This window comes from Petaurus breviceps, unplaced genomic scaffold (genome assembly GCF_028583685.1).
Source record: "Petaurus breviceps papuanus isolate PSGF00001 unplaced genomic scaffold, PetGlider_PUasm1.0 185, whole genome shotgun sequence".
NCBI lineage: Eukaryota > Metazoa > Chordata > Mammalia > Diprotodontia > Petauridae > Petaurus > Petaurus breviceps.
In genome coordinates this window covers 7,101,788-7,129,675 of record NW_027185797.1, presented here as the reverse complement: position 1 = coordinate 7,129,675, position 27,888 = coordinate 7,101,788, and the positions used below count along the sequence as shown (strand labels likewise).

Below are 27,888 nucleotides of genomic sequence, written 5' to 3'. Positions count from 1 at the left end.
TACAATCATGTTGACAGAAAACTACATGTAAACCTAACTACAACCTGCTCTTTCCCTAGGTGCAATCAACAGGTATCCACCAATAAACTTCAAAGCAAAATGCAGTAAAGTCAACATTCCAGAACCAAAGCAGCCTCCCAACCGGGAAAGCCCCCAGTAAGTAAGAGCCTCTATCATATGTCTGGTAGACCAGACAAATGGATTTCATTGCTATCAGAAGTATTTCTGACTGTTTCTGTTTCACGGGCTTTAGAAAACAAATTCAGTCTGAGTTTGTAGGAGAGAGACACTAGCATGCTTCTGTAATTGTAAGTTCTTTACAAACATACATCTCTCCTTTCTAGAAATAAAAATCAGCTAATAACATTCACATTGTGCTTAAAGGCTTTCTTTTTCACATCTACAAAATGAAAGGGTTGAAATAGATGGTCTCTCTGAAGACCTACAGAGTGCTGTACATACATTATCTCATTTCATTCTCTGAAGTCTTTTAAGTAGGCAGTAGAGATATTATTACCCCCATTTTGTATATGAGAAAACAGAAGCTTAGAGAGCTTTGTTATTTGCCCAAGGTCACACAGCTAGTAAGTGCCTAAGGTGGAACTCGAACCCAGCTGTCTCCTACCTTCCAGTCCCTAGTTCTCTTCAAGTCATGCTGCCTCTGTGTATGCCAGAAATTACATGCCAGGACTACCCTTGATAGGCATTTTCATTATGAATTATCTTCATTCCCTGACCTCTGATGAAGATTGGGAAAAGAAATGTTCCCATCAAATTAGGTGTGTTTATGTTTTTATTTTTATGGGTTTTTCAGCTTGATTTGAAGCTCAGAGAGAATTTTTAACTGAATGAGAATCAGCTCCCCTAGTGCTGAGTAAGCAACCAGGGAACTGTCCAGCAGCAAATGCCTCCTGAAGTGTGTGTAGCATTAAAAAAGACTTGTGAAGCTAGCCTTATAACTCTTCCAAACTGAAAGTGTTTGTTGATCTCCCCTTCTAGAATGAAGTGAAATGAGTATCATTTGACAGGGCCAGGATTAGGGATTTAGGGTACCTGTTACAATGAGGTAGGTTGTATTTACATGACAACCTCAGTAGGTGGTGAATTCATCCTGGTTTCCTGGGCACCTTGAGAACTATGGAGACATCCCATGAGACAATATATAAATTTAAAAATGTCTTCAAACACTGTATTCTCCATAGATAGCCTGAATGGCTAGCCTCTAATAAGTTCTCGAAGGGAAGGTGTTTTGTTTATTTGTCTCCCCTTTTCCAAATAACTCTAGGTATGCCAAGAGCATCTCCTGTATGTTTCATAAATTATGGCATTGCTGTCAAATTGAGAGGGCATTAAGGGATTCAGACAGGAAGTCAATGACATTATTTGTGAGATTTCTCACAGTTTACAGTGGCTGAACCTTGTCAGATTTGTCTGTCAGCATCCAATAAATGCAATAGAAAATAAGCCCACACAGCTTCCCCTGGCACCCCTTAGTTATACTGTGCACAGGAAATGTGAATGAAAAGGCAGCAGATTGGAGTGAACACCAGAGATTGTCTGAAATAAAAGTACCAGCTGTGTATGGGGAGCACGGCAACCAACAAAGATGATTTTGCAGTTCCTCAGGACAGCTTGAGTGAGAATTGGCTTGTTCCTCCCCTGGGCTTTTTGAAAGGTAGAGGTGAAGGATAAATGGGGCTTGTCAGATTGAGGGGGGGGAGAGACAAAAGGAAGCATGTAGGGACCGTGAACAACTAAGGAGACAGATGGTCAGCCAGGGTCAACTGTCCAGGGAAGTTTTGGGGTAAGAACCCTGTCAGCCTAGAGACAATAAAAGGTAGGCAGTCACCTGTTCATCATGGTACCCAGTCAGGAAATTGCTTTTCCCTGGCCCTTAAAGTGAATGGAGGACTGGAATCAAGACAGTTCAACCAATTACTTAGAGGAAAATTATACCCATCAAAAAGTTACTTTCAAAAGTGTCTATCTTCTGAATGGAGGGGGATAATTATTTATGTGTGTGTATATACACATACATACATATTTATGAACACACATATATGTATGCATGTGTAGATATATATATATATATATATCACAAAGGTAATTCAGATAATAGGCAAAATCTCTATGTGTGTGTATATATATATATATATACATAAAGTATAGATATGCATATGTATGTGTGTGTGTGTGGGGGTGTAATTCTGATAACAGGCAAAAGCTCTTTAGTTTATTCCTTAATATGTCCTGGCTACATGGACATTTACACCCACAACTCAGTATAATTCTTCCCCTTTCCCTAACCTGCCCTGCTCTTTTCCTGACCTAATTTGAACTAGCACTTCTAATATTCATTTCCCAACAAATTTTTTTTGTATTTTTTCCAGTGAACATTTATTTTCTCCTGTCCACTCCCCTCCCTCCAATTTAACAAGAAAGTGAAGGAAAGCTTTATAATGAATATGTATTATCAAATGAAGCAGATTCCCTCATTGACTTGTCCAATAGCACGTCATACGTTTTGAGTCCGATACGTCTCTAGCAGGAAAGGGGTGATATGCTTCTTCGTTCTTTGGGGCTTCCAGTTTGCTGTTGTATTGACTAGAGTTCCAACGTCATTCACAGTTGTTTTTCTCTGTAATGATGTTATTAGATAAATTGCTCTAGTTCTAGCTACTTCTCTCTGCAATTGTTCAGACATTTCTCCCCAGGTTCTCCTGTCTGTCTGTGTCATCATTTCCTTTGGCACAACAGTCCATTACATTCCTATACCAACAATTATTCTAGCCATTCCTGAGTAAGGAGGCACCCTTTAGTTTCCTTTCATTTTGATACAACCAAAGCTATTTTTAACATGAGTCTTTTTTATATTTTTTTCCTCCACCAAACATTTTTGCAGAGCTTCTTATAATTTGCCAAATTGACTGTTTGGAGTTTTATGTCTTTTTCTTTCCATTGTTCGCTTATTGGCGGAGTAAATACAAAAGCAGTGAATTGTGGAGACCAAGCATCAGGAACAAGGAACATAAGGCTTACAGCATAGGAACTGGTCACATGTACAACTTTTAAAAAATATAACATGTAAGGAGAAATGAAAAATGGGGGAAGAAAGGGAAGTCACAGCTTCTCTGAACCCATTTTTTCATTTGTAAAATGAGGGGACTAGACTAGATGAGTTCTAGGGTTCCTTCGAGCTCTAGGATCCTGAGCTAAAAAGAAAAGGAGCACAAAAGTAATTTTAGAAGGTGACCACTAAATTCTTATTCATAATTGGATAAAATTGGCTTTCTTCACCCTCTGATGTGTTTTCCATCTTTCTCTTCTGTGTAGGCTTGCCAATGCTGGACTACTCGGAGCAAAGTTACTGTCCAAAAACCCTCTCTCAAGAGTAGTACGGGGTAATGCTGTTTGGAACACTAATGTTTATACCAGGAATATATTCCGTCCCCTTAAAACTGGAAACAAAATGCCAAGTATTGTTCCCAAGCCTCATCTTTAAGAAGCTGCCAACTATAACAGCAGTCTGCGTTGGATAGTGGTGTGGCAAGGCATTGTGTTCACAGGACTAGCCTGAGAAGCTTAAGTAACTGAACCCACAATCAGGAAGTCATGTTTACACGGGAATAAATTTCCTGAATTTAGAAACTTGAGAATTGAGAAACCGAATTTGATGCCACAAGTGATACTGAATTTGGCACACTATGGGTCCTGTCAGATGTACGCCTTGTCTTAGCATTTATGTGAAGAGACCTAGACCTTTCCAACAATTTAAGACTGAGGTTTCAGAGCACTATGATAAGTGGAAGATTGAAGAATCAAGTAATCGCGATGCTGTTTTGCAGTCGTATTTAAGCACACTGAAAAGTCCAATGCTTACAGATTGTAGATGTGAGCCATGGGCAATGTATAGAACGTGTGGACGAGTGCTCACAGCAGTGGTGCTGGTTTTTACCAACTCTGTTCCTGTCTGATTTATGCATATCCAGTTTACCTTTTCCACTCAGAACTGTTGCATGCTCAAAGATGCATTGTTGTGGGGGTTGTTTTGCTCTAGGTTATTTTCAGGTGCTGCTTGGCCATCCCTCTGCCTTTTCCCTTGAGCACTCTGTACTGTTGGTCCCTGCACCATCATTTCCTTTCAGAAGAAAAGACTGGGTCTGCCACATTGTCATTTACTGACTCCTGTGATCAGGATGCAACAGCCCCTCATCCTTCCCTTTCATTTATTCCCATTTATCAGCCCAGATGGATGTGGGTCAGTCTTTAATACATGAGCCAGATTTCTTCTTCATACCTCTGTTCATCTCACCTGCAAGAGAAGCCCCACCACACCCCAAGTTCTGCCTGTCACAGGCAAAACTACACACCCAGCTTCCACAGACTTCAGGGAACCAAGAGCTCCAAGGAGTTTTACATACTCAGGTGTTAAAGGGGAAATGACAATTTAACTCAATACAGCATATATCTGTGGTTTGGTGGTTTATTTAGGTGGGGAACATTCCAGTTCAAATTGTCAAATATGAAAAAAATCTTAACTGCATTTTTAAAAAGAGAAGTTCTGGTTGACTGAGGGATTTTTTGGCTAATTTAAGCATTAACAGTTTTGTTTGGGTTTTTCTGATTCAGTTCTGATCACTGAAAAAATGTCAGAACCATCCTAGTCTATTTCTGCTTTGGTAAATAAAATGATCTTTTTGTAGGTGATTGAGGTTCCTTCTAATACCCATCATTCTGAATATGAATTCTTATTGTATTAGATTGTAGGTGTACAAGATATGAGGTTGGCCTCAGCGTGGACAAGCTCCAGAGCCTAGGCTGGAAGTTAATTTTTTAAAAAATAAATAAATCCCATCTGTCAACTTAGCTGTTTGGTTTTTATTTTTTAAAGATTTGCCTTTCTTGCCTGAAAATGAAATACTAGGGGAAAAAAGCCCAGTTAATCGAGAGCTCCAGTCACTTGAGTCCTGGTACACTAAAATTTAATTTAATGACCAGGAGCCAAGTAACTAGATAGGTATGATTTGTCAGGGTCAAACATTCACTCTGAAAAAGATGAACTAATAATTAGGCCAAGTCTATGGATTCCATGATTCTTGCACAGCAGGGCAGAGTCAGACTTTCCGGATTAAGCAATATTTAGATGAAATTCAAAAGAAGCTCAACCCAATAGTTTGTAGAGACAGGCTTCATGACCCCTTAAAGACAGCCTCCTTCCTTTCTCCTCACCACATCTAATACTTAAATTTAAATGACTAGGTGTATGTATACAGAGAGTAACCGGCTTTTTGAGGTTTTCTCCCAATTCTTCCTACAAGAATCAGTTCCAAGTTGGTTGGATGCAATGCATCTGATGACCCTGAACAGCAAGAACCGGAAAAATGGTAGTGCCAAGTCTGTAAGTGGCAGCTTTCGCAGGAATCCGATAAGGTCAAGTGGAAGAGCTTCCCATAGATCCAGGGGAAAAGAAATTTAAAGCTGCAAGTTAAATATTTTTTAAAATGTTCACAGTTGTAGTTTATGGAGAATTTATTCCCAATACACTTCCTGCCTCCCTTTCCCCCCCTCCCCCAGCTCTGTGCTCTTTTAATTATAAATGTTTAACAGAACTTTTGAGATTACAGATAAAATGCTACATTCAGCAGCCAACGCTGTTTCTGATTAGTCCAAGTCACCATGCTCCCAAGCACGTGTACATTTACATACACATTTTATTGTTCTGACCTTTAGGATAACTTGATGACAGGCCTTCGTGGTGGGGCTCAGTCATTTACTAAGCTAATTTCTAACTAGCATGAAATCCTGAACCTGGGAGCCATGGGCTGAAGGGTAGGCTCTGTGAATGGGTGGTATGCTTTACTTATCTGTTGTCAGCATGGAGGAGGGACTGGGGGGTGCATGTCTTTTTACAAGGACCTCCTCAGGTGGAAGGAATGTCCTGCATCAAGGTAGCTGAATTGGACAATGAGGTGACTAAGTCATGGTCACACAGCCAGCACATGTCAGAGGCAAGACTGGAACCTCATCTTTATAATTAAGAAAATTAACTGGAAGACTTGGATTTTTTTTTTTTAAGAACATTTCTTCACCAGGGAGAGCTTCAGTTTTCTGGTCTTCTAAGCTTAAAACCTATATAACTGAATTCATGCTGAAAAATAATGTTCCTCACTATGGAGAGAAAATGAGTCCCATGCAGCTCTCGTCTGACTCTGAAGAGGCCCAGATCTGTGTCTCAGTTGAGTAGGAGTGTATCCATTCTGGTCATTTTAAATTACATATAGACATGAATGTCTTGTTTTAATAGTAAAAATACTTTAATACTTGCGTCTTTCTTTAAAAGTGTGTTGCCAGACCATCTGGAATAGTCAGTGTCTAATAAATACAAATAATGTTGAACCAAGTCTTAGAGTCTGCACTAATTCAGAAACATTAATAAAAATCACAACAGGTTGGGAAATGTAGCTAGCTAGTGGCCACGAATGCCTCTGATGAGGAAGCAGAGAGCAAAGATGTATGGGCCCAGAACTGAAGTCTGTCTAGTTCCTGAGTCTTGAAGCCTAGGGAGGAGCTCTCTTGAGGAAACAGGTCAAGGTATTCATGTGCTGACTTGAGCAAAAGGTGTTCTATCACTACTTCATGGAAATTATAGACGTATAACCTGTCTCCCCTCTTGCTGGCCTGAAAGTGGTCCCATATTCTCAAAGGCTTTGTTGATTACAGAGCACAAGGTCAGTCTGGCTCCATTATAAGCCTTTCTGAGCACGCCAAGACATGGAAGAGCTCTGATCTCTATCAACAGGAGGAGAAGCCCCACAGCAAAGAAACTGGATCTTCTAAAGTACTGATGGATGACTTCTACATCAAAATAAGGCTGGGTTGAGGATGGGGGGGGGGAATTCTTTTTTTAAAAGTTGGCTTTTTAAAACTGACGTCACTATTTGATTGGTTCCTGTGGTTAAGCTTGTGTGCCAGATGATAAATCGACCAGCTCCAACATTTCTAACACATGAAATGCCTCTTTATTGTGTGACATTTTCCAAACACCACTGAGCAGGCTCAGATAACGAAATGGATTTTCAGGCGTATCTAACGTTGCCACGATGTTTTTCCCTCATCAAATGCCAGTTAAAAAAGTCAGCCAACCCCAATGGCTGATTCCGTCACGTAGATGAAAATTTACTGTACTCCTCCCTTGCCCAGCAAACTAAGGCACAAACTGCTGGGGGAGTTTTCTTTTTTCCCTTTCAAAGTTTGCATATTAAAAAAAAATACAACCAGAACATGTCAAGTGGGATTTATTTTCAAGCATGTTGAACAAAGCAGATAAGACTCAGAGGGTAACGTTTCATGATGTCTTTTTCAAGAAACAAACATTTGTTGAATTGAACTGATTCGATGTAAAACCAGCTAATGAATAAATAGGCTGCTCTATCTCGGCACTTCAAATTCACCCTCTCCACAATCTGACAAGCTTCTCCTAGGGCTTCCTCAAAGAAAGGTGGAATGCAAGACATCCCATGCGAATGCAATCGAGCGCTTAATGCCACCTCGAGGATGGTTTTCTCAACTCACTCAGCCACAATATGGAACAGAACACAATGATTCCGGAAGCTGGGTTAAACGCACGACAACAACACTAATGATAAGACTTTTCACTTCTCAGTCAACTCTGTTTTCTAAAAATACTTTTTTAGATAGAAAATTGTAGTACATTATTTATTTCCTTATTACAAATTATACAAATCAGTGCATTGTTCTACTTCCACACTTTCACAATGCCATCTCTCGATGCAGTTACTATAAAGCCCTGTGTGGTCTGGAAAGTGGCGATATCTGTGATGATGTCATGATGGCCGACGGGGAGAGATTCTGGGCCCCTTCGAGGGGCGTCATCTGTAGGTCCAATCTTCTGTTTGTTTTGAATTTCCTAATCACAGGTCCAAAGCAGGGAAAAGACAAGGCCATAAGATCACAAGGTGGCTCTATGAGCTAGGTAAGCATTCTGGCTCTGGGGATGAGCTTCTTAAACATCTCTATAAAAGCCCAGGAGAACAGACAGGATGGGCGGTGAGGCTGGACATCACCATTACATTCAAGGTGGAGCCTTTCCTGGGGAGAAGTTTTCAATCTCTATATTTGAGGGAATTTTCATAACAAAAAAACCTTTTTTTTCATGATCATTTCCTATTTGTTCTGTGCATGTAAGTTGTTTGTTTTGACTGTCTACTCCATTAGGTTGGAAGCAGGGAACTATTTTTACCATTCTTTGTATCCCTAGAGCACAGCACAGTTTGGGGCACACAGTATTCACTTAACAGACATCTACTGACTGGCTGATCCCCTCTCCTCTAAGCTCTATCAGTAAAGGTCTTTGTTTGAAACTACAATCCCTTCAGGGTCCAGCTTGATCCTACAATGAAGTAATAATTCAGACAAGGCACTTGAGAAAGAAGCCATGTAATACGTATCATCTGTCCTCAAGAGGGAAAATTACAGGACAAATAAAGCTGAGACTCAAAACAAACAGGTCATACATAAGCATTAAGACAGCTTCCGCTCCTAAGGGCATTACAAAAACAAATTATCAATCAGGTCTAAGGTGAAAATGCTACAACTACTGAGAGTGAACACTCTCACTCTGTGACGCTGGCTAACAGAATCCTCCTGATTCAGTCAGACTGCCTGGAAAGGCCTAACACTATACCGTGGGTGACTGGCATTGGACGGCAATCTGCATTGGTTACCTACCGCTGGATGAGGGCTAGCTCAGCTGACCCAGCTGGCTGGATGGGATCACCTTCATCCTTCATAGAAATGTTCCCCAAACTGCCTGGAAAGGCCTACCATCACACCGTGGGTGACTGGCATCGGACGGCAATCTGCATTGGTTACCTACTGCTAGATGAGGGCTAGCTTGGCTGACCCAGCTGGCTGGATGGGATTACCTTCATCCTTCATGGAAATGTTCCCCAAACTGCCCACAAGGTTAAGAGGATGACCTTGATCATCCTTAATCACATCCTTAATGTGCATGCACACACCTCTAAAAGACTCAAGTACAATGAGGCCTAGATGCCTCTGACCCAGGCCTATTTTCTGTGGACCAGTCCAGAGGTCATGTCAATGACAATGGATCTACCAATCCCATACTGGTCTAATTAGGACTGAAACCAAGAGCTTCAGGCAGCAGTGGCCTGGCCTAACAGCTTTCTGACTTGTTGTAACTGGCTCCTTCCCTTAAACCCAATGGCTCATTTGCATTCTTCTTTCTAAGTGCTCTGAGCTACAAGGGAAGTCTAACTGAAAAATATAATTATGATGAAATAGCTTATGTGATGACTATTTTCAAGCAAGACAATTTCTAACTGCCATTCAAAACAGAAAATCACTGAATGAGTGAATTTCTATCTAAGGAATGATGGAAAACCGTTTGTTTATTTGGAGCATACAGCTCAGCTTGCTTAAAAAAAAAAGCCTCATAGAAATTAATTGCTGATACTTAAAAATCTATGAAAGGCTATGACAGAAGATGAAGAAAGCCCTGGAACTATAAAGTCGAAGGGTCAATGGTGCCATAAGCTCCGTGGCCTCTGGTAATCAGATCCTCTGAGCCTCAGTGCCCCTGCCTGTCCAAGCGACAGAAGGGGCTCTGCTAGATTCTGTCTGAACTCTGTGATGCTACCCATGCTCTAGGAATCTTTCGAGGATTGTGCCATCTCCCAGCAACAAGAGTTGAAAAAAAACAAAACAAGCATGCCAAAGCCTGCCATACCTGGACAACTTCTGTGCCTTCAATGATTTTCCTATAGTAGGACACAGATGGTGAATTACTTCCTCCAGCAACAATGTAGGACCTCTCTGGGTAAGCCAGATCCCAAAATCTGTGGGGAAGAAATGTAAACAGTGACTGATTCTGATGGCCCAGGGCATTCACTGCTGACTCTGACTTAGGTCTCTCAGTAGAAAATCCTAACTTTCCTTCTTTAAGAGAACTTTGGATTTCATGACATTTCCTAGAAACAATAGCCTAAAATTAGTTATAAAACAAAGAACTAACAGCTTTCCTGGCAAAATATAAATGATCTTAAGCATGAATATAAAGCCAACATTTCTGATTTTTTTATTTTGGTAGCCAAAACTGAAAAGAGCTTCCTCCCCCCGCCCCCAAAGGCTGTCCCATCTTTCCTGTCAGGCAGAACTGTGTACCTGATCTTCATGTCAGAGCCTGCTGTTAAAAGGATAGGGTTTCCATCTGCAGGACTGCAGTAGATCCCATGAACACTGTGTGAGGAAGGCTAAGAAGGAACAAAATGGGCCCAGATTAGTGTCCATGTATCTTTTCTTTAAGAAATTTCAGTGAAATCATAAGTTTACATCAAATAAGATATGTGGCTTTTGAAAATAATTCTGCTGTCTCTGAAAACTTATCTATGATCACTCAAACCCTTTCTTGTAGTAGCCATCAGTTAGATGTGTGTGTCTGACACAGAGATCTGGCTTCCTTTCCCTTCCCCTCTCCCTCCCAGGGTCTCAAGAACTTGTTTTCTTTATAAAATTCTAACCAGATGAATGGACTTCTGACTTCTCTGGCATTTTTTATATTTCATTTTTAGGGTCAGTTTTGAGTACCACCCACAACACCAAAAGAGACTATAAATCTGCCTGACAAAAAACATACAGTGAAAGAAAATATATAATAACAGTACTTTTGTTTCTACTAAGAAAAACTAACAAGAATTAGGGGCGGCCAGGTAGCACAGCAAGTAAGAGCACCGGCTCCAGTGTTGAGAAGACCTGGAGATCGAATCCTGGGCTCAGACACTTAGCACCCACCCAGAAACACCTGGCCGTGTAACTTTGAGCAAGTTACTTAACCCCAATTGCTTAGGGGCGGCCAGGTGGCTCAGCGAGTAAGAGCATGGGTTCCAGTGTTGGGACGACCTGGAGATCGAATCCCTGGCTCAGACACTCAGCACCACACCCAGAAATAACTGGCCGTGTAACCTTGAGCAAGTTACTTAACCCCAATTGCTAAAAAAAAACAAAAAACAAAAAAAAAACAAAAAAAAAAACCACAAGAATTAAATGAGACAATAGAAATAGAGTTCTTACAGAGACATCCTTAACTTTAAAAGAGACTACATACCCTATATAACATTAGACAAAAAAGGAAGGAAAGAAACACGGCCACATGGTGTTTTGCTTTAAGAAACACCCAATTTAAAAGCAGAGCCATGGGCATGACAAAATCAGATTCAGCAGAATACCAGAATAGTGCTTAGAGCAGGAAAAAATGTTGGTCCTTACAGTAAAAAGTGAAGCCAAACCTGTAATTCGGAAAGAGGTGGTGCGCCGCTGGCCCAGAGAGTGAAGCGTCTGTCACCAGTTTCCATGTCCCACATGGACACCTCATTGTTGCCTTGAACAGCTAAGGGAGACACAAGGCCAACAGAATTACTCTCCCAGCGTTCACAGTTTGGCCAGATGGTTCAGTCAGTGCTGCCCTAGCAGCCTCTTTCCCCCGGACCTCCACAGAGCACTGGCCTCAAGCAATGTTTGTGGAAGTAAAACTTAAGCTAACTTGTTCTACAGAGGACATGGAGAGAGAACGTTGGCAGCTGTCACTGAGGGCAGAGGAAATGGGTGTAAAAGCAGGCAGAGAGAGGAAGAGAATGTGCAGGCCTGGGCCCTCACTGCTGTGTTGCTATAATACCCAGACCCTGTGTGCCATTAAAGTAAGAGCCTTATACTACGGCCAATGGCATGGTGGGTGGAGCTCTAGGCCTGAGGTGAGGAAGAGCTAAAGTTCCAATCCCACCTCAGACGCTTCCTAGCTGTGTGACCCTGGGCAAGGGACTTAAGCTCTGTCTGCCTCAGCACCTACCTCCAAGAGCTGCTGTTATGAGCAAATGATACACTAGCCGTAAAGGCCTTTAGGACATGCCCAGCATGCGCAGTCAGCACTATGTAAATGTCAGCTAAATTTATTATTAGTGTTATTATTATCACCAAAGTCTCATTCGAATTTTAATCTCATATGAAATAAAGTCCTTTTCCACCTAATATCTCGCCATCCGTCTCTCACCATCTGGCAGTATTTTTATGGTATGTTGGGGTCATAGGTGCCAAGGAAAGATTCTTTTCCAATCCTCTTAAGATTATTAGAAATCCCACCTACCACTTCTATAAAACTCAATGAGAATGCTCCATTAAAGGCAGTATAATATTCCAGACCCACTCTAAATATGGTGACCCTGTGGGCCTGGTACTTTAACCAACTGTCTGGGAAAAAATACATGACCAAGTCAACAAGCATTTCTAATGAAGCACTTACTATGTATCTCTTCTCTTGGAGTTAATTCTATGAAAACAAGAGTCCCCCATCCCCAACCCCTTAAATCCAGGATGAGCTTAGAGGCAGTCTGTGTCCAATGGGTGAGCTTTATCTGGAGTCCCTGGCCCCTAAAACAGCATTCTATGCCATCATGACACATCTCACTGGAAAACGAGGGCCCCAGGATCCTAAAATGGAAGCCTTTGGAAACGTAACAAGCACACACATGCCCTGCTCTCCAGTCTCACTACAACCAAGGCTGGTGACTGCACCGCGGACCTACCGGCTAGTTCTCAAAGCTCATCTCTTGTATCTCTGGCTGTTTTTCATCTTTAGTCATGGACCAGCGAAGTTACTAAGTATAACCACACGCGCCACTTCCCTCATCATTCTTCTAAACCCATTCAGATCTGAGACGAGCATTTGTCTCAAGAGACCACTATGCACATTTGCTACATAGAGAATTTTAATGGACCCGAAATTGGCGATAATCCTTTTAATGGAAACTAACCCCAAAAAGCCGGCATCATGACCACAGTATTCTTATCTACGAGAATATCTTTGAGGTATGCTGAATTCTTTCAGACATCACTTGTCAGAATAGGCTTGGACTCAAAAATATGGGAACCACTACTGCAGGAAATTCTATCCAATTAATTTCAGTATTTTGGGGGGGGGGTGTCAGAAAAGGGTCTTCCCAATTGTGCAAGCCACATGCAAGGTGAAAAGAGGAGTTAACCCTTGAAGAGCTAAGGACAACTACAGTAACACCTCTCCCTGAATGATCACATTTTTAGTTCACTTAAGCAACCATTTCCAAGTTCACCTAAGCTCATTGTAAGAGTTTCTGTTAATGCTTTGGTAAAATCCAATTCACTGATACATCAGTCTGTTATAAAAGGAAATAACACTAGTCTGGCAGGACTATTCTTGATGTAGCTGTGTGAATCTTAGTGATTACTGTTTCTGTTCTAAATGTTCAAACACCATCCCTTTAATAATTCTATTACTGATTTTTGCCAGCAATTGAACTTAATTTCACTGGCTTTTGGTCTGAAGACTCTCTATCCTCTTCACCTAACTGACAATCAGGATAAGATCCTTGAGTGTGAGAATGTCCTAAAATATAGGGATTAGGATGAAATGGAGCTCCCACCACATTTTTAGCTAATTTTGCAGCATTTACCAGGAGAGAAAGAATGCTGAACTGAAGGGGCCTTATAGAATACTATTCTTGGACCAGCCTATATGTCACCTAACACCCAGAAATGGAATTTTTGCAATTCACATCTATGCCAAAAGCAAGGATCTGATCCACATATAAGAAAGAAAAGAAAAAACAAAAACAAAAACTGAAGTCTGACAAATAGGATAGATTCTAAGGAAATCTCTCAGCTTCAAAAACTTGAAAAATAGGCTTACATCTTACCTGCAATTACCCATGACTGGTACAGAGGATGCATTAAGAGGCGTCTGATTCGGGCCCTTGAAGGATGACAATGACTAGAAATTGGCAACTGGAACCTCATGTCCCAACAAGCCATTGTTCCATTGCTTGTACCTTTCAACATGGGGAAAAAGCAAAATGATTATCATCTAATGGCCATGGTGCAGCTGGGGAAAATTTTATTCAACAGGTTTGAAAAGCTTTGGCTTTCAACTATATTATATTAAAAGGGCTTCTTAGCAGCTGTTCTTAAACTACTCTTACCCTGATTTCTCCACTGTATAAAGGCTCCTCTAGTCCACACATCACAAAAATTATAATGGAATTACAAAATGAAGGCAAGGGGATTTACTCATCAGTCAATGATTACTGCTGCCCTGCTGAAGTTCAAAACTGGCAACACTCAGTCTTGCACCTGCCATCGGTTCTCAATCAGCTGGATTATGGGTTACTCACAGTGAATTTGGGCCTCTCTCTTATATACTAGGAGGGAGGTGGAGGGGTAGAAACTACTGACCAGAATCAAGAGGAAAGTTCCTCTGTGTCTGAGCTGGAGCCTGTGGGCCAGACCGGGCTTGCATTATGGACTCAAGTCAGTGGTTTTAGGGGGTGGAGAGAAAATACATCCCTTAAGAACCAATGACAGAAGGTTGTTGGGGGTAAAAGGGGGAGGGGGTGATGCTGGTTTGTGAAGCACAAGTCCATGCCTAATACCCTGTAAATAAACCCTTCAAGTTTGGCAGTCATCCCTGGGAGGACAATTTCCAGTGAGCCAGGAAAGACGGAGGGGAATTTGGAAGAAAGGAAGGGTTAGTTCTTTTTTCTGTTACCACCAGCAAGAGACAGAGGGGGATGTCTCAAGGCTCTGCATGACGTTCTGACAAGTAACACCATGTTTGTATGTGACGCCTCCTTTGAGACCAAGCATCAACATTATTAAGGTATTCAAACCCCTGGCTCATCCATGCAACAAGACTCGGAGAGCACACACACATTCCTTAGGGACACTGTAATCTAAACCTCCAATTCTTACGTCCTAGATGAATGAAAACAACCTGTCAGAAGGCAATAGGGAAAAGGGAAGTGAATTGTGAGGCTGCACAACTGAAGCACAGCAAGTCACAATGCTTCTGAAGAAGAGTGAAAAGAATAAGAAATGCCACAAGTGTGCCGTAGTCTCAAGAAAACTATTCAAGCCGATGGGGAGATGCAGGCTGAGAATGCCAGCAAAAATCATGCCCACAGTGATCAGAAAGGAAACCAGGCACTGAAGAACGAGGAGGACCAGGACACGTACAATCATCAGGCTTTGGAACACTAAGATTTCACTAAAAACAAATCTGAAAACGTGCAAAGATAAAATTGAGAGTGAGAGTGACATACAATGGCTGTACAAAAGGAGAATAAAACAGCTACCAAGATTAAACATTTTGGAAAAATTCCTTCCTACAAAATGGCAAATCCAGCTGACACAAGGCTGGTGTTTGCAGAAAGCATGCTTGGCTCCTCGAGCACAGACCACTTGTGTTCACAAGGTCTGGCTTCTACTTTTGGCTCCACCATCCTGACCCCATCCTTTATACTTTCTGCTCTATCGACGAAGGGCAAGCTTCCCTCTCACAGGTAGGCTCCTTCTGATGCAAAGGCCGCCCTGAGAAGCTGCCTTCCAGATGCAAGCAGCAAACAGGAGTGGAAGAAAAGCAGACAGAGGGCCGCAGAATGGACAAATGAGGAGTAGTTAATGGAGAGAGTTCTCTGAAGACAAAGGTGCCTACCCATGAAGCATGTGAGGGGCCCAGATGCTGGTAGCTCCCCTTCAAAGGCCTCCGAGACCTTCCTTATTTCAAATCCTGCTGGGCCACAGCTGCACTATACTGGTAACAAAGAAGGGACTTCTTAGGAAGCCCTGATTCTATTCCTGACTGCAGCAGGGCCTTCTCAGGTAACTTGAAAAATGTAACCCTCACCTGTAAAATGAATGGGTGGACTTCACCTCCCACTTTACTGAGTAAACTGAGGCCTGCTGCTGTGAGCTCTCTCTTCTCTCCCTCTCATTTCTAAACCCCTGGCAGGCTCTCCTTTGCTCTGGTTCCTAATGAAGGAAGGGCCTTTCTCCTCTTAAGATCAGTTCCTCTACTTGTTCCAAACACCTCAGTTCTCTTCAGAGAGGCTTGATCTAATGTTCCTTTCCTGGACCTACAAATAAAGCCAGGGCAATAACCTCAATAACTGAAAACCTTCACGTAACTGACATCTCAAGCTATCACCCTATGAATCTTCTCAATCCACAACCAAACACCTTGAAGAAACCACATGGAATCATTCCTTCCCTTTACTCAGCTCTCACTCATTTCTCAGCCCCCTCCAACCTAGCTTTGGCCCCCACTGCTTTACTGAAACTACTCTCTCCAAAGTTACCAAAGATTTGGCTGCTTCACACTGAAGGACTTTTCTCAGTCTTCTCTGATCCCTCCAACCCAAACACTCCCCACCTCCCTCCTGGCTTTCATCAAAGTTGCCTAACCACTACTCAATCTCCTTTCCTGAAATATCATCTGCTTTCTGCCTCTCCACCACCAGCCCGCACACACTGTGGGAGTCCCCTCAGCACCCTCCTAGACCCTTTCACCTGCTCTTTAATCTCTCCCCTACTGATCTGATCTGCTTCCTTGGGTTCAGTTATTATCTTTAAACAAAAAGTCTCTACAATGCACACATCCGACCCCACCCTGCCTCCTGAATTTCAGCTATGCATGACCTGCAGGCTGGACATCTTCATCTGGATTTTCCATAGGCAGTTTCACAGAAACAAAATGGGATTTCTCATCTTTGCCTCTAGACCCAGCCTTGCTCCAGAGTTCTCTATTTCTAGTCATGGCACCACCATCCCAAGAGTCACACTGCATTCTCCCCTCTCCTTTGCCCTCCGTAGCAAATCGGCCTCATCAGTGCTACATTCCCAGCTCGCTCCTACAGGCACCACATCCCCCACACACAGACCACCCAAACACCTTCCCATTTCCTCTTCTCACTTCCATTCTTTGCCTTCTCTAATTCTCCTCCACACAGCTGCCACAATGGTCTCCTTAAGCCCTAGCTCTGACCGCCACTTCTCAAGGACATTCAGTGTCTCCCAGCACCTCCAGCATCAAATCCAAGCTCCTCAGTCAGGCACCATCTGAGTGGCCCCTACCTCTGCGGATTCATTCCCAACTACTCCTCTTCCTAGCACCGGTCTCCTGCTGCCCCGGGAACTTGGTACTCTACCCTTTAACACTCCAATGCTGCCTCTGCACAAGACATCCCCCATGCCCAACACTCCCTCAGCCCCGCCACCTCTCAGAAGCCAGCTCTGCTCCCTTCAAGGCTTACCTCAGATGCCATCTCTTACACTTACATCTTCCTCAATTTCCCCAACTGCTGGGGATCTCTCCCTGAGAACACCATACAGTTGTATTTGTGTGCTCACTCCCAAGAAAAACGTAGGGGCCAAGGGGACAAACACTGTTTAATTTCTGGCTTTTTATCCCCTGTATGTAGCACAGTGCATTAGTCCAAAGTTAATAGCTGTGGAACTGAAATGACCTGAATGTCTGAACTTCCTTGTATAGCACGAACATCCTATAGACATAGTATCCTTGTATTTGCTCCCCACTTTCTAATCTTAGTGAAAGGATAAGTCTGTTAGTCCCCTTCCCATTTACCTCCTAAAGAGAGAAAAAGACTCAGATCTCAAACCAAAACCAAGAAATCTGTAAGACAATTCAGACTTCTTAGAGAGAAGCCATGCAGATGATCCTCAGTATTTTTTCTTATTAATGTTCAATACGGCTTCCATGATTTTATCAATGTGGATATTCCCTCCCTGGTCTAAGTCCCAACTCATCTAAATCATGATATCCTATGCACCTCCTGTCTACTGGCTGCTGTAAAATCTCCACAAAGGGTCTCCCTACTGACCCAGGACCTTCCTTGAAGTCCAATGAGTCATCATTAGTGTTAATGACAATTATCCTTTTACATAATGCCTTAAAACCCAAGGTCCTATATGCCCCACGCCTTGTACCCCAGAGTCCTCTAATTCCAGATGTGGTCATCTTTCCACCTTAATATGCTTCCCCTCATTAACAACGTTATTTGGGAAATCTAGCTGACTAAATGTTAAAATAATTTTATGGTCCAAATTTATTAATTATAAAAATCAAGTTTTTCATAAATAAGCTCTATAAAAACAATCCAATTTAAATCTAACTAGAGTCTTCTGGTAACTGATGGCACGTTTTCTAAAGTGCAGAATACACTGGATCCCAACTACTACTGCTTTTTCTACCCACTGCCTAATTTCTGACTTTTTCTCTATTTCTTAGCAATTCCGTTAGCTAAAAGGCCACAAAGAGAAAAAAATTAGTTTATTAACAACATGACTTTCTAAAGAACTAATAAAAAGCTCTAGCAAGTGAAGCAAGGTTGAAAGTAATGGATTAAATTGTTTGGAGATTAATTCTAAATATTAATTATTCATGTAACTGCCTACTTTGATTACCATGGACAAGTAAGTCAAAGGCCACATGAGGCAATGAATAAATATTTATTTACTTTACCACTCCAATGAAAGTAAAACGGCAGGATGAAATGCAGCTTACCGATACACAGCCAGCACTGGTGGATGTCCACAGCAAACGAGGTGATGAGGCCCGACTTCAAATCGTGCTTCAGTGTCCACGCGTTAGTGGAGGACCTGAGGTCCCAGCCAACCAAGGAGCCATTCACCGTGGCATAGGCCAGAACTAACTGGGCTCCTGAGTTGAAGTGATGCATGTCCACAACACATCCATCCTCCTTCTGGTCTAAAAACCTGGGGGAGCAGAACAGGGGCTGACTCTTCCCACTACTTCCCGAGTTTCTACCGTCAGTTTCCATCTGCACATGGAGGCGCAGGCTTTCTGCTATCCGAAGATGAAAGCGATGCCATCCAACCTGTATCCTACCGGCCATGTCTCAGGCCACTCTGCTTTGCTTACCTTACAGTATTTACTCCCTAAGTTGCTTTAAGATCTTTCAGAAAAGGCGGAATATAAATCTCAAACAGAAAACTTCTATGGCAACCATGAAAAAATAAAAGTAATGATATAAAATGCTCCCTTTCCTTTTCCATCATCCATTTTGGCTTTATACCAAGAATGAGATGGCTGATGACATCTAGGGGGCCAAGACAGGGAAATGATTTAAACTCTGGGTCTCTGGTTCACTCCCCCCCACATTTAGAAAGCTTTCCCTTAGGTCTCAGTCTACTGCCATTTCCTCCACGAGGCACTGCTTTACCCCCAGCTTGCTCCCTTCTCAATATCTTAATAATATCCCTCATCAGACATCTGAACTTGTAGCTTTGGGAGGGCAGCACTTTTTAGGAAGGAACTGAACAAATCAGAGCACGTCCAAAGGAGAATCAGGATGATGGGGAAATGAGAGACCATGTCGAGTGGCTCTGGTGAAAACAAGTGGAGATGGTTAACCAAAGACTGAAGGGGACGTGTTGGCTTGTTCAAGAGTGAAAAGGGCTGTCAAGTACAAGAGGGAGAAGCCCAGATTATTCCCAAAGGGCACAAGGAGGCATGGGGAAAAGTTACAAAGGAAAGATTTCAGTTCAATTTAAGGAAAAAATTGCCCACCGTTAGATCTGTCTCCAGGAGAAGAGGCTACTTCAGAATACTGACAGTAAGGCCCCTCACCTTCCCCTATCTCCTGCCCTGGTGAACATGGCAAAGGTTATCCCTGGGCAGGTAGAGTCTGTACAGAATGATCTGTAAGGGCCCTACTGATTGGTGGAATTTCATGATGACCACACCAGTAGATTATTAATTGTTCAAACTTAATACCAGATGATAAATTTGATTTAAGGACAAAAGCCTCTTCACCTAATATAAACCAAAGGGGGTTGCTATGTAACCATCTTCAAATAAAACAGAAATTGTCAAGAGAGAAGAGTACCTGCTTTGAAGCGGATGTATCTTGGGAGATTTAGGTAACTTGGAAGCTTCGATTCCAAGGAGCTGAACAGCACCATTATCAGAAGCAATGGCCAGGTAATGGGATCCTTGGCAAAAGGTGAGCGTCTTGACTCGTCCTCCAATACGTGTGTATGTTAGAATTGACCTAGAATAACAATTATTATTATAATTACAAATTCATGGGCCTCTGGTTAAGAACCTCAGCTAAAGGCATATCTGAGAAATAAATATCCTATTTAATCAATTTCGCTCAGTGTCACTTTTACTAAGCTCTTCTTACTTAAGACCCATCCCCCATGCACTCCTCCATCCTTTCCCTGTCCTGCCAGCTTCAGGTATTCACATCATCTCACCTGTCACCTTGCCACTGAATGTGTGCCCCTCCCTTGGTTTTCCAGTTCTTGAACCATAATAAAACCAATGCTGCAGGGCTGCCGGAAAGGGTGGGTCATCTGCCTTGGGTCTGCTCACCATCCCTATCAATCAACAAACCAAAATAACCCTCCGGGCTACTGCTTGCTAGAAGCTTCCTATGGGCAGGACCTTCTTTACTTCTGTGTAGCCCTGAAACTGAGCACAGTGATGGGCACATGGGACACATTTTATCAACCCTTCTTTCTTTTTTCTGTTCGTTCTCCATCCATTCCTTTAGTCAACAATCACTTCTTCATTGCACAGCACAGGACTTACTGCTGGGAATGCTAACAATAGCACATACTGCGTACCAGGGGCCCCATTGAGCATTTACAATTATCATCTCACTTGACACTTGAACACCCTGGGAGGTAGCTGCTATCATTATCCCCCATATTGGAGATGAGAAAAAATGAGGCAAACAGAACCTAAGTGACTTGCTCAGGGTCACCTAGCCAGTAAGTGAGTGAAGCTGGATTTGAACTTGGGTTCTTCCTGACTCCAGGCCCAGAACACTACCCGCTGCCCCCACGCCATGGTGCAGACTAGGATGTAAGAAGAGCTCATCATTAGAATACACAACTCGCTCTGGCTCAGTCACTTTACTTCACATCGGCCTCCAGAGGAGAGGCTCACTTCTGCTGCAGGAAGTGAGAGAACGAGCTCTACCCCATCTCTCTGCCCTGAGAAGAAAAGGGCCACTCCTCCAATCTCCTTTTACTTCTTTCCCTCTATTGGCTCCTTCACTCTGTCTTAATATGATGAGCACAGGTGACCTGAGATGGGAAGAGAGGCTGTCGCCCATCTTCACATCTCATTACATTTACAGCACCATGGATTTAGAGTCAGAAGGGACATTTCTCTTTGACCTCCTTTGCGGCCTCTCATTCTTCTTCCACACCCTAATTGGTTTCCCAAGGATCATCCTTTAGTATTGCCTCTCCACACAGGTCTTTCACAGAGTAGATCCCTAATCTGTCCTACAGTTTCAGTTCATCTATTATGGTGCTGCCCAAGGTAGTAATTAGGGAAAGGAAAGAGGGGGGAAGTGGACAGCACAAATCCTCAAAGAAAGTGGTGGTGAGACTTGAGACTAGAAGGAAAACAAGGTCTTGCGACAAGCAAATGAGGCAGCTGCCAGTTAAAATTCAGAAACAAGGGGATACGGCAATGTTTTATAACACCTGGGACAAACTCAAGCCACTTCCCAGGAGTTTAGGTCTTTTTATTACAGAGGCTTGCTGCCCTCTACCAGCCAGTGCCAATACCCTTCGTGGTCCTTCCTGGGCAGCCCCACCAGCACACAGAGTCAAGGACTCTCACACTCTATGTGTCTGACACCAAAACTTACATATCAGGTCATGACTTGTCCCCAGAACTTTTCTAAAAGTACTGTTGCCACTTAGATGTCCTTGGAGGCTTCAAACTATATTCCTAAAACCAAACTTTACATCATTCTCTCAGATCTGGCTCCTCCTTTCAACTTTCCTAGATTTGTTTCATCCTTCTTCCCCTTATTCAAATCATGTTTCCTTGTTCCCTGTCCCTTACCTTGGCAACACCATAAGCCATGAATTCCTGCTGATTTGTCCTTAAGACATTCACCTCCATTCCTTTCTTTCCCAACTCCCTGCTACCAGTGGGGTCCAGGCCCTCACCCAGTCATGCCTGGACCGAGTCTCCTGCTTCTAGTCCCTACTGTCCTCAAACATCTTGGCCACTGATTATAAATTACTCTTTCTTTCATCAGTTACTAACATGCTAAAAAAAAAAAATAATTTCCATGGCCTAGAAGATAAAAATCCAAAATCCTTAGTCTGACACTTGAAAACTTTTACAATCTATCAAAAACCAATTTTTCCAACCTTTATCTCCCTTATTCCCACAATAAATTTCCTGTTGTGGTCACAGTGGTAAACTCATTGTTTCCTGAGTATGCCATGCCTCCATGTCTCGACTCATGTCATTCTCCAGTCCTTGAATACTGCCCCCTCCCTCTAAACCTTACACCCAGACTTCACTTTCACCTAAGGACCTCAAGGATCTCCCACTCCTCCAAACTCTACAATATTAGTCTGATTTAGTTAGTAAAAAAAAAAAATGATGTGCCAGTCTTGTGTTGACATTTAATTAGAATTAAAACTTCTAAAGGTAAGAGCCTATGCCTTGTATGACTCTATAACCTACTCATCATCACAGAGTACTAGGAGATAGATTTATTTTAATGAATTATAACAAGACAAATAAATCAAGAAGTGCTCCAGGAAAGTCTGGATACCATTTGTTGTGGAAGCAACTCCTGCCCATGTGAACTAGCCCACCTGGGGCCCTCCCTTCCAGCCCAGAGACACTAAGGTTTTTCACCTGAAAAAGCAGCATCGTTTTTTTTTTTGCCCCAGCCCCTGTAACTGGCCAATGACCAGGGCACACACTCTTTCAGATCTCCTCAGTGGCTTCCCCACTTAGATAGAGAACGTCCCTTTAGACTACTGATTCTGTGCTTTGAATGTTCTTTCACATGTAATCTTTCTTTCTGTTCTTCCTGACGCCTTTCCCAAGCTCTAAGATCACCTCCCATCTGCCCTGTGTAGATCTTGTTTGCACATAATTACCTGCAGGTTGTCTCCCCTATTCAATAGGAAGCTCCTTGAGGGCAGGAGCCCTTCTGCCTTTGTCGGTATCCCTGGCACTGAGCACTGGGCCTGGCACAAAGCAGTCACTTGATAAATGATTCCTGCCTGGATACATCAGGACAGTCTCATTTACCAAACATTCTTTCTTCTGCTCCCATCATAATGATGTTGTGTTTAATGGTTGTCCTTAAGTTTGGTGTCATTTCTTTAAGTCCCTCCCATCCAAAATAACTGGTGGGCCACTCCAGACCCTGAGCATTCATCCTATCCTTAGCCCTTGGTGTAGTGAGCAGATGAGGTTACCAGGATCCTCAAAGATGGATCCATCAAACAGCTGTGTAGAGAATACCACACTCAACAAACACTAAACTTTGGATGGTTAACAGGAGAAATCCCACTTTCTCCAAATAGAAACATAATTCCATCTATTTGGAAAAATAATATTTTCTACACAAGCATACTTGTGCAAAATGTCAACAAGAACAGATAAAAAACAACAGATCTACGTTAGAAAAATGTGCAGAAATAAAAACAATATTAAAAATAAAAGCTCAAACTGATGCAGCAAGTTAAGGTTTTTCAAGTACTCTACATACATGACTGCATTTGAGCCTCACAACAAGACTGTTTATGGGAGAGGCTATTGCTACCCCATTTTACAGATGAAAAAACTAAGGCTCCCAGCGATTCAAGGACTTGTCTAGTCACAGAGCTTGCTGAGTATCTGAAGAGTCTGAAGTGAGTACCAGAAAGATTCTTACAAATCTGATTCAACTTTTTTTTTAAGGATTTATTTATTTATTTGCTTTTTTGGAGGGAGGAAGGCAGGGCAATTGGTGTTAAGTGACTTGCCCAAGGTCACATGGCTAGAAACTGTTAAGTGTCTGAGGCCGGATTTGAACTCAGGTCCTCCTGTTTCCAGGGCCAGTGCTCTATTCATGGTGCCACCTAGCCGTCCCCCTGATTCAACTTTTAAAGAGAAGTAAAAAAAAAACCTAACTACAAGAAGGTAGAAAATGAGCAACAGTAAAAAAAAAAAAACAGCTTTCCAAAAAGGTGCCATTAAGCCAAGTGCAAGTATATGGATGCAATATGGATCTGGGAACATCCAAGTTGAAGTAGGGAAAGACTAAGAAAACACTAAACTCAAGTCAGGAAAAAATGACAATAGTAGGTTACAAAAACACCTCCTAAAGGACAAATTGGATATGACATCATTTGGGATTTTTCTGTAACACACTTAAATACTGAAGAAGATGGTGTATGGGGATGAGGGAAAGGATGTGGGTACGCGTGCGCGCGCGCACACACACACACACACACACACACACAACTTTACTGACAAAGGCAGCTGCCCAAGTCAACCATCAATCATGACACAATTTAAGGTAGGATGAGAAATGGAGGTGTCATTAAAGAGAACGAGCTGGGAAGATGTGAGCCACTGCAGAATCTCAGAAGGAGAAGGAACCTTGGAGATCACCTCTCGCATTTAACATAAGAGCAACTGAGTCAACTTCTAACAAAAACAGAGGGGAAATTTTAAAAATTTATTATTTCAATAACTCTGGAATTTGGACACGCTCGGGGCAGTAGCTATTTCATGTTAGGGAGGTGTTCCCCCTGGGGACCTCCTTCTGTTCCATACCTGGTGGTCGTAGTTTTCCCTTCCATTTTCTGACTGTTCCAGATTTTCACTGTGCCATCATTTGAACATGTTGCAAAGAGAGAATGCTCATCAGAGACTCTGATGCGGTTCACTGCAGACTTGTGCTCGTGAAGATGTGCAACCAGCAGGCCTTTGGGCCGCCATCCTGAGGAAGTGGAGATGAGATTTTATGTGTGTCACAAATGCGAATTCAGAGAGACAGTTCTCTAACACTGCTCCCCTCATGCTGTCGTTATCAGGTTTGACATACTCATTATCATCGACCCAATTAAGCAACAAGATTTTATTAAGCAGTTTCTCAGTGTCAGGCGCTGGACTGTCTGGGGGTATAAAGGAAGGAAAAATTGTTCCTACCCTCAAGGACTTTCCCTTTTAAAATGGGAGGCAACATGTACATAATGGATAGATCAAAACAGATAAAATATAATCAGCTTTATCATCCACAGGGACCAGGAAATGCCACCTTTAGAAGATGGAGCTTAGAAGGAGTCTTAAAAAAAAAAATCAGGGTTTCTAAGAGAAGTGAAGAGACCATCCAGGACTGAGGGACAGCCAATACAAAAGCATAACAGATCAGGAGATCTCCCATCAAGTAGATCCATGTGGTTGGACCATACAGCGTAGAGGGGAGTTATATGCAAGAAAATGGAAAATAAAGGAAGACGCCCACTTAAGAACTTTAAATGGAAACCAAGGGAGTGGCCATCAACTGGGGAATGGCTAAGCAAATTATAGTATACAAATGAATAGAAAATGATTGTCTAATAAGTAATGATAAAAGTGATGGTTTCAAAAGAAAATTGGGAAGACCTGTGTGAACTGATGCAGAGAGGAGTGAGGATAAGCAGAACAATTTATAAAATAACAGCCCTGGTAAAGGCAGCTCTGAAAAGCTGAAAAACCTGTGATCAGTGGAATAACCAACCACAGTTTCAGAACACTAATGATGAAATAGGCTCCTCACCTCCTAACAGAGTGGTGACGGGCTCAAGATGCACAATGGGGCATAAACTTTTAGAAGCGGCCCAATGCAGGAACTTGTTTTGCTTAACTATGTGTATTAGATGGGTTTTTTCTTTCCTTTTCTTCTCCAAATTTGGGGGGGGGGGGGAAAGGGGAAGAAGAAGGAAAACAAATGCTTAAATACTTAAAAAAAAAATTTTAAGAACTATAAATGCTGGCCAGAGGATTTCATGTCTGATTCTAGAGGTAAAAGAGTCACTGGCATTTACTGATAGGGGTTGGGGATGGGGGAGTGGGAGGGTGGTAGCATGATTAGATCTGCACTTCAACTGCTATCCTGTGAAGAATGTACTGGGGCAGGAAAAGACTCGAGGCAGGAGGCCAATGAAAAGCTGCTGCCACAGTCCAGGACAGGCTACAGAAGCCTGCACCATGACGGTGTCATGGAAGGAAAGAGAAAGGGACGTGCATGAGAGATGATAACGAAAACCGAAACGACATGATTTGGGAGCTAATTAGACACGTGGGGTATATGAGAGTCAAGAGTGGAGAATGACACCCAGGTTGAGAAATAAATTCTGTCTTGGACTTGCTGGGTTTCCTTTATGGAGACACAATTTGCCACTGTCCTGGCAGGAGCTACAGCCCTGTTCCTTCAGCAGACATAGCCACTAAAGTCCCCAAAATAAAATTTTAGTCACAGAAGTCCTTGGAACTGACAAATGGTTCAACATTAGAAACAATATGGTTTTACCAATGAAAATCTGATTAAAATTCTATTAACATCTGCTTGGTCACTATTCCCTAAGACCCACTTAAGCCCTTCCATCTGGCTTGCAGCCGACATGTTGCCCCTTACTTGAATGCAAGTTCCTTGAGAGTAAGGACAGTCTTGCTTTTCTATTTGTATCACCAAGCACTTCGACTGCTGTTTTGCTAATGTTTTTTATTCATTCACCCAAGATGGGTAGAGGACATTCACAATGAAACATCTAACTGCCAGTCTGTGATACAGGTCAGGAGTTCCTGGGATTCAGGCCAGGCATACAGATCTGGGAATCATCTAAATAGAAATGATATCAACGCTATCCATGGGAACTGATGAAATCACCAGGGGAAAGGAAAGATCAAAAGGACAAGGGCTGGGAACAGAGCCTTGGGTACACCAACAGTGAGTGAGTGTGACAAAGGAGACTGAGGAATGGTTAGATGAGGAAGAAGAAAGTCATGAGAGAGCAATGCCACCACCCAGGTAGTGGACAAGGCGATCAAAAGTATCAAGGCTGCAGAGAGCTCAAGAAGGTGAGAACTGAGAAAAGGACATTAGGTCTGACAATAAGTCACTGGTGACTCTGGAAGTACTAAGTGTGGCTGAGGGAGACGGCTGAAAGGCAGACTGCAGACAGTTCAGAAGAACGAGCAGAGAGGAAGGAGAAGTGGAAGAGCTGACTATGGACAGCCTTTTCAAGGTGTGTGTTTGAGAAAAGGAGGAAGATCTAGGAGAAAGGCAGGGGGATGGGGGGATTTTTTTAAGGATTGAAGGGACTTGGACATGATTATAGCAACAGGGAAGGAATTTATTATAATAGACATGGACAGCCTGAAGTTCACTAAGAGAGATGGGATGACAGAGGGAGCAAGATGCTAGAGAAAACAGGAGAAGATGGGACCAAGGGTACATGGAAAGAAGGGAAGGACCACCTCTTCATCAGAGATGGGTATAAAGGAGAAGATAGTAGCAGAGATTATCAGGGGGACATGAGACAAAGAAAGACAGAAAGCTTCCAGTGGATATACTTGATATTTTGGGGGAAAATATGAGACAAAGTCCTCAGTTGAGAAGTTCAAGAGAGAGGATGTAATGACAGGCTTAAGGAGAAAAGAAATGGTTTGGAACAGCTCCTTTGGGGAGCGGGATAGAGAATCAATTAAAGAGAAGTAGGATTATCTTGTTGCAGGGAGGGCTCAGCCAAAATCAGATGAGTGGGGACCTAGGTCACAGTTTCATTATTTCTTGCAGCCCCATTAGGCCCCATGTGAGCAGAAGTAAAGAAGGTGGGTGGCAGGAGTACTAGAGTTTGGGGTTTGACAAGGCATAAGCAGGAAATAGACACAAGGACATTAGAGCAGAGGCCAGTAGAGTAGAGCTGGTTCACCAAGGGGCTGAGACTGAGAAAGGAGCAGAGTCAGAACAGGGCACTGGCCTGGGGAAGTATTGAGAAGAAGAGGGACCGAGATCCCAATGAGGATGAAGAGGAGATTTAGTTAGGAGTAGTTGGGACTAGGAAGAAATGGAATGATAAAAGACAGACTAAGAGAATTGGTTTTTTTTTTAATGTGGAAGTGGGACACTTGTGTGCAGCCAAAGTTGAGGAAAAGGAGCTGACACCACCGGGAGCTACCACCACCAGCGCCACCAT

General features: G+C 42.6%; 2 protein-coding genes across 5 annotated transcripts in view; one reads left to right on the top strand and one right to left on the bottom strand.

Moving 5' to 3' along the window:
* Positions 1–4,866, top strand: part of LOC138161643 (collagen alpha-6(VI) chain-like) — a 133,781-nt gene extending 128,915 nt beyond the window's left edge. For all 3 annotated transcript variants that reach the window (XM_069088398.1, XM_069088400.1, XM_069088399.1), the window contains 2 exons: positions 60–156; positions 3,334–4,866. In XM_069088398.1, coding sequence (XP_068944499.1) covers positions 60–156; positions 3,334–3,502 — 266 coding nt within the window. In that variant the 3' untranslated portion in view covers positions 3,503–4,866. The remainder of the gene's footprint in view (positions 1–59; positions 157–3,333) is intronic.
* Positions 4,867–7,278: 2,412 nt separating this feature from the next.
* PIK3R4 (phosphoinositide-3-kinase regulatory subunit 4) overlaps positions 7,279–27,888 on the bottom strand; it is a 73,342-nt gene continuing 52,732 nt past the window's right edge. For both annotated transcript variants that reach the window (XM_069088402.1, XM_069088403.1), the window contains 8 exons: positions 24,485–24,650; positions 19,770–19,934; positions 18,425–18,636; positions 13,764–13,895; positions 11,328–11,428; positions 10,207–10,295; positions 9,773–9,881; positions 7,279–7,927 (listed from right to left, as the gene is read on the bottom strand). In XM_069088402.1, coding sequence (XP_068944503.1) covers positions 7,757–7,927; positions 9,773–9,881; positions 10,207–10,295; positions 11,328–11,428; positions 13,764–13,895; positions 18,425–18,636; positions 19,770–19,934; positions 24,485–24,650 — 1,145 coding nt within the window. In that variant the 3' untranslated portion in view covers positions 7,279–7,756. The remainder of the gene's footprint in view (positions 7,928–9,772; positions 9,882–10,206; positions 10,296–11,327; positions 11,429–13,763; positions 13,896–18,424; positions 18,637–19,769; positions 19,935–24,484; positions 24,651–27,888) is intronic.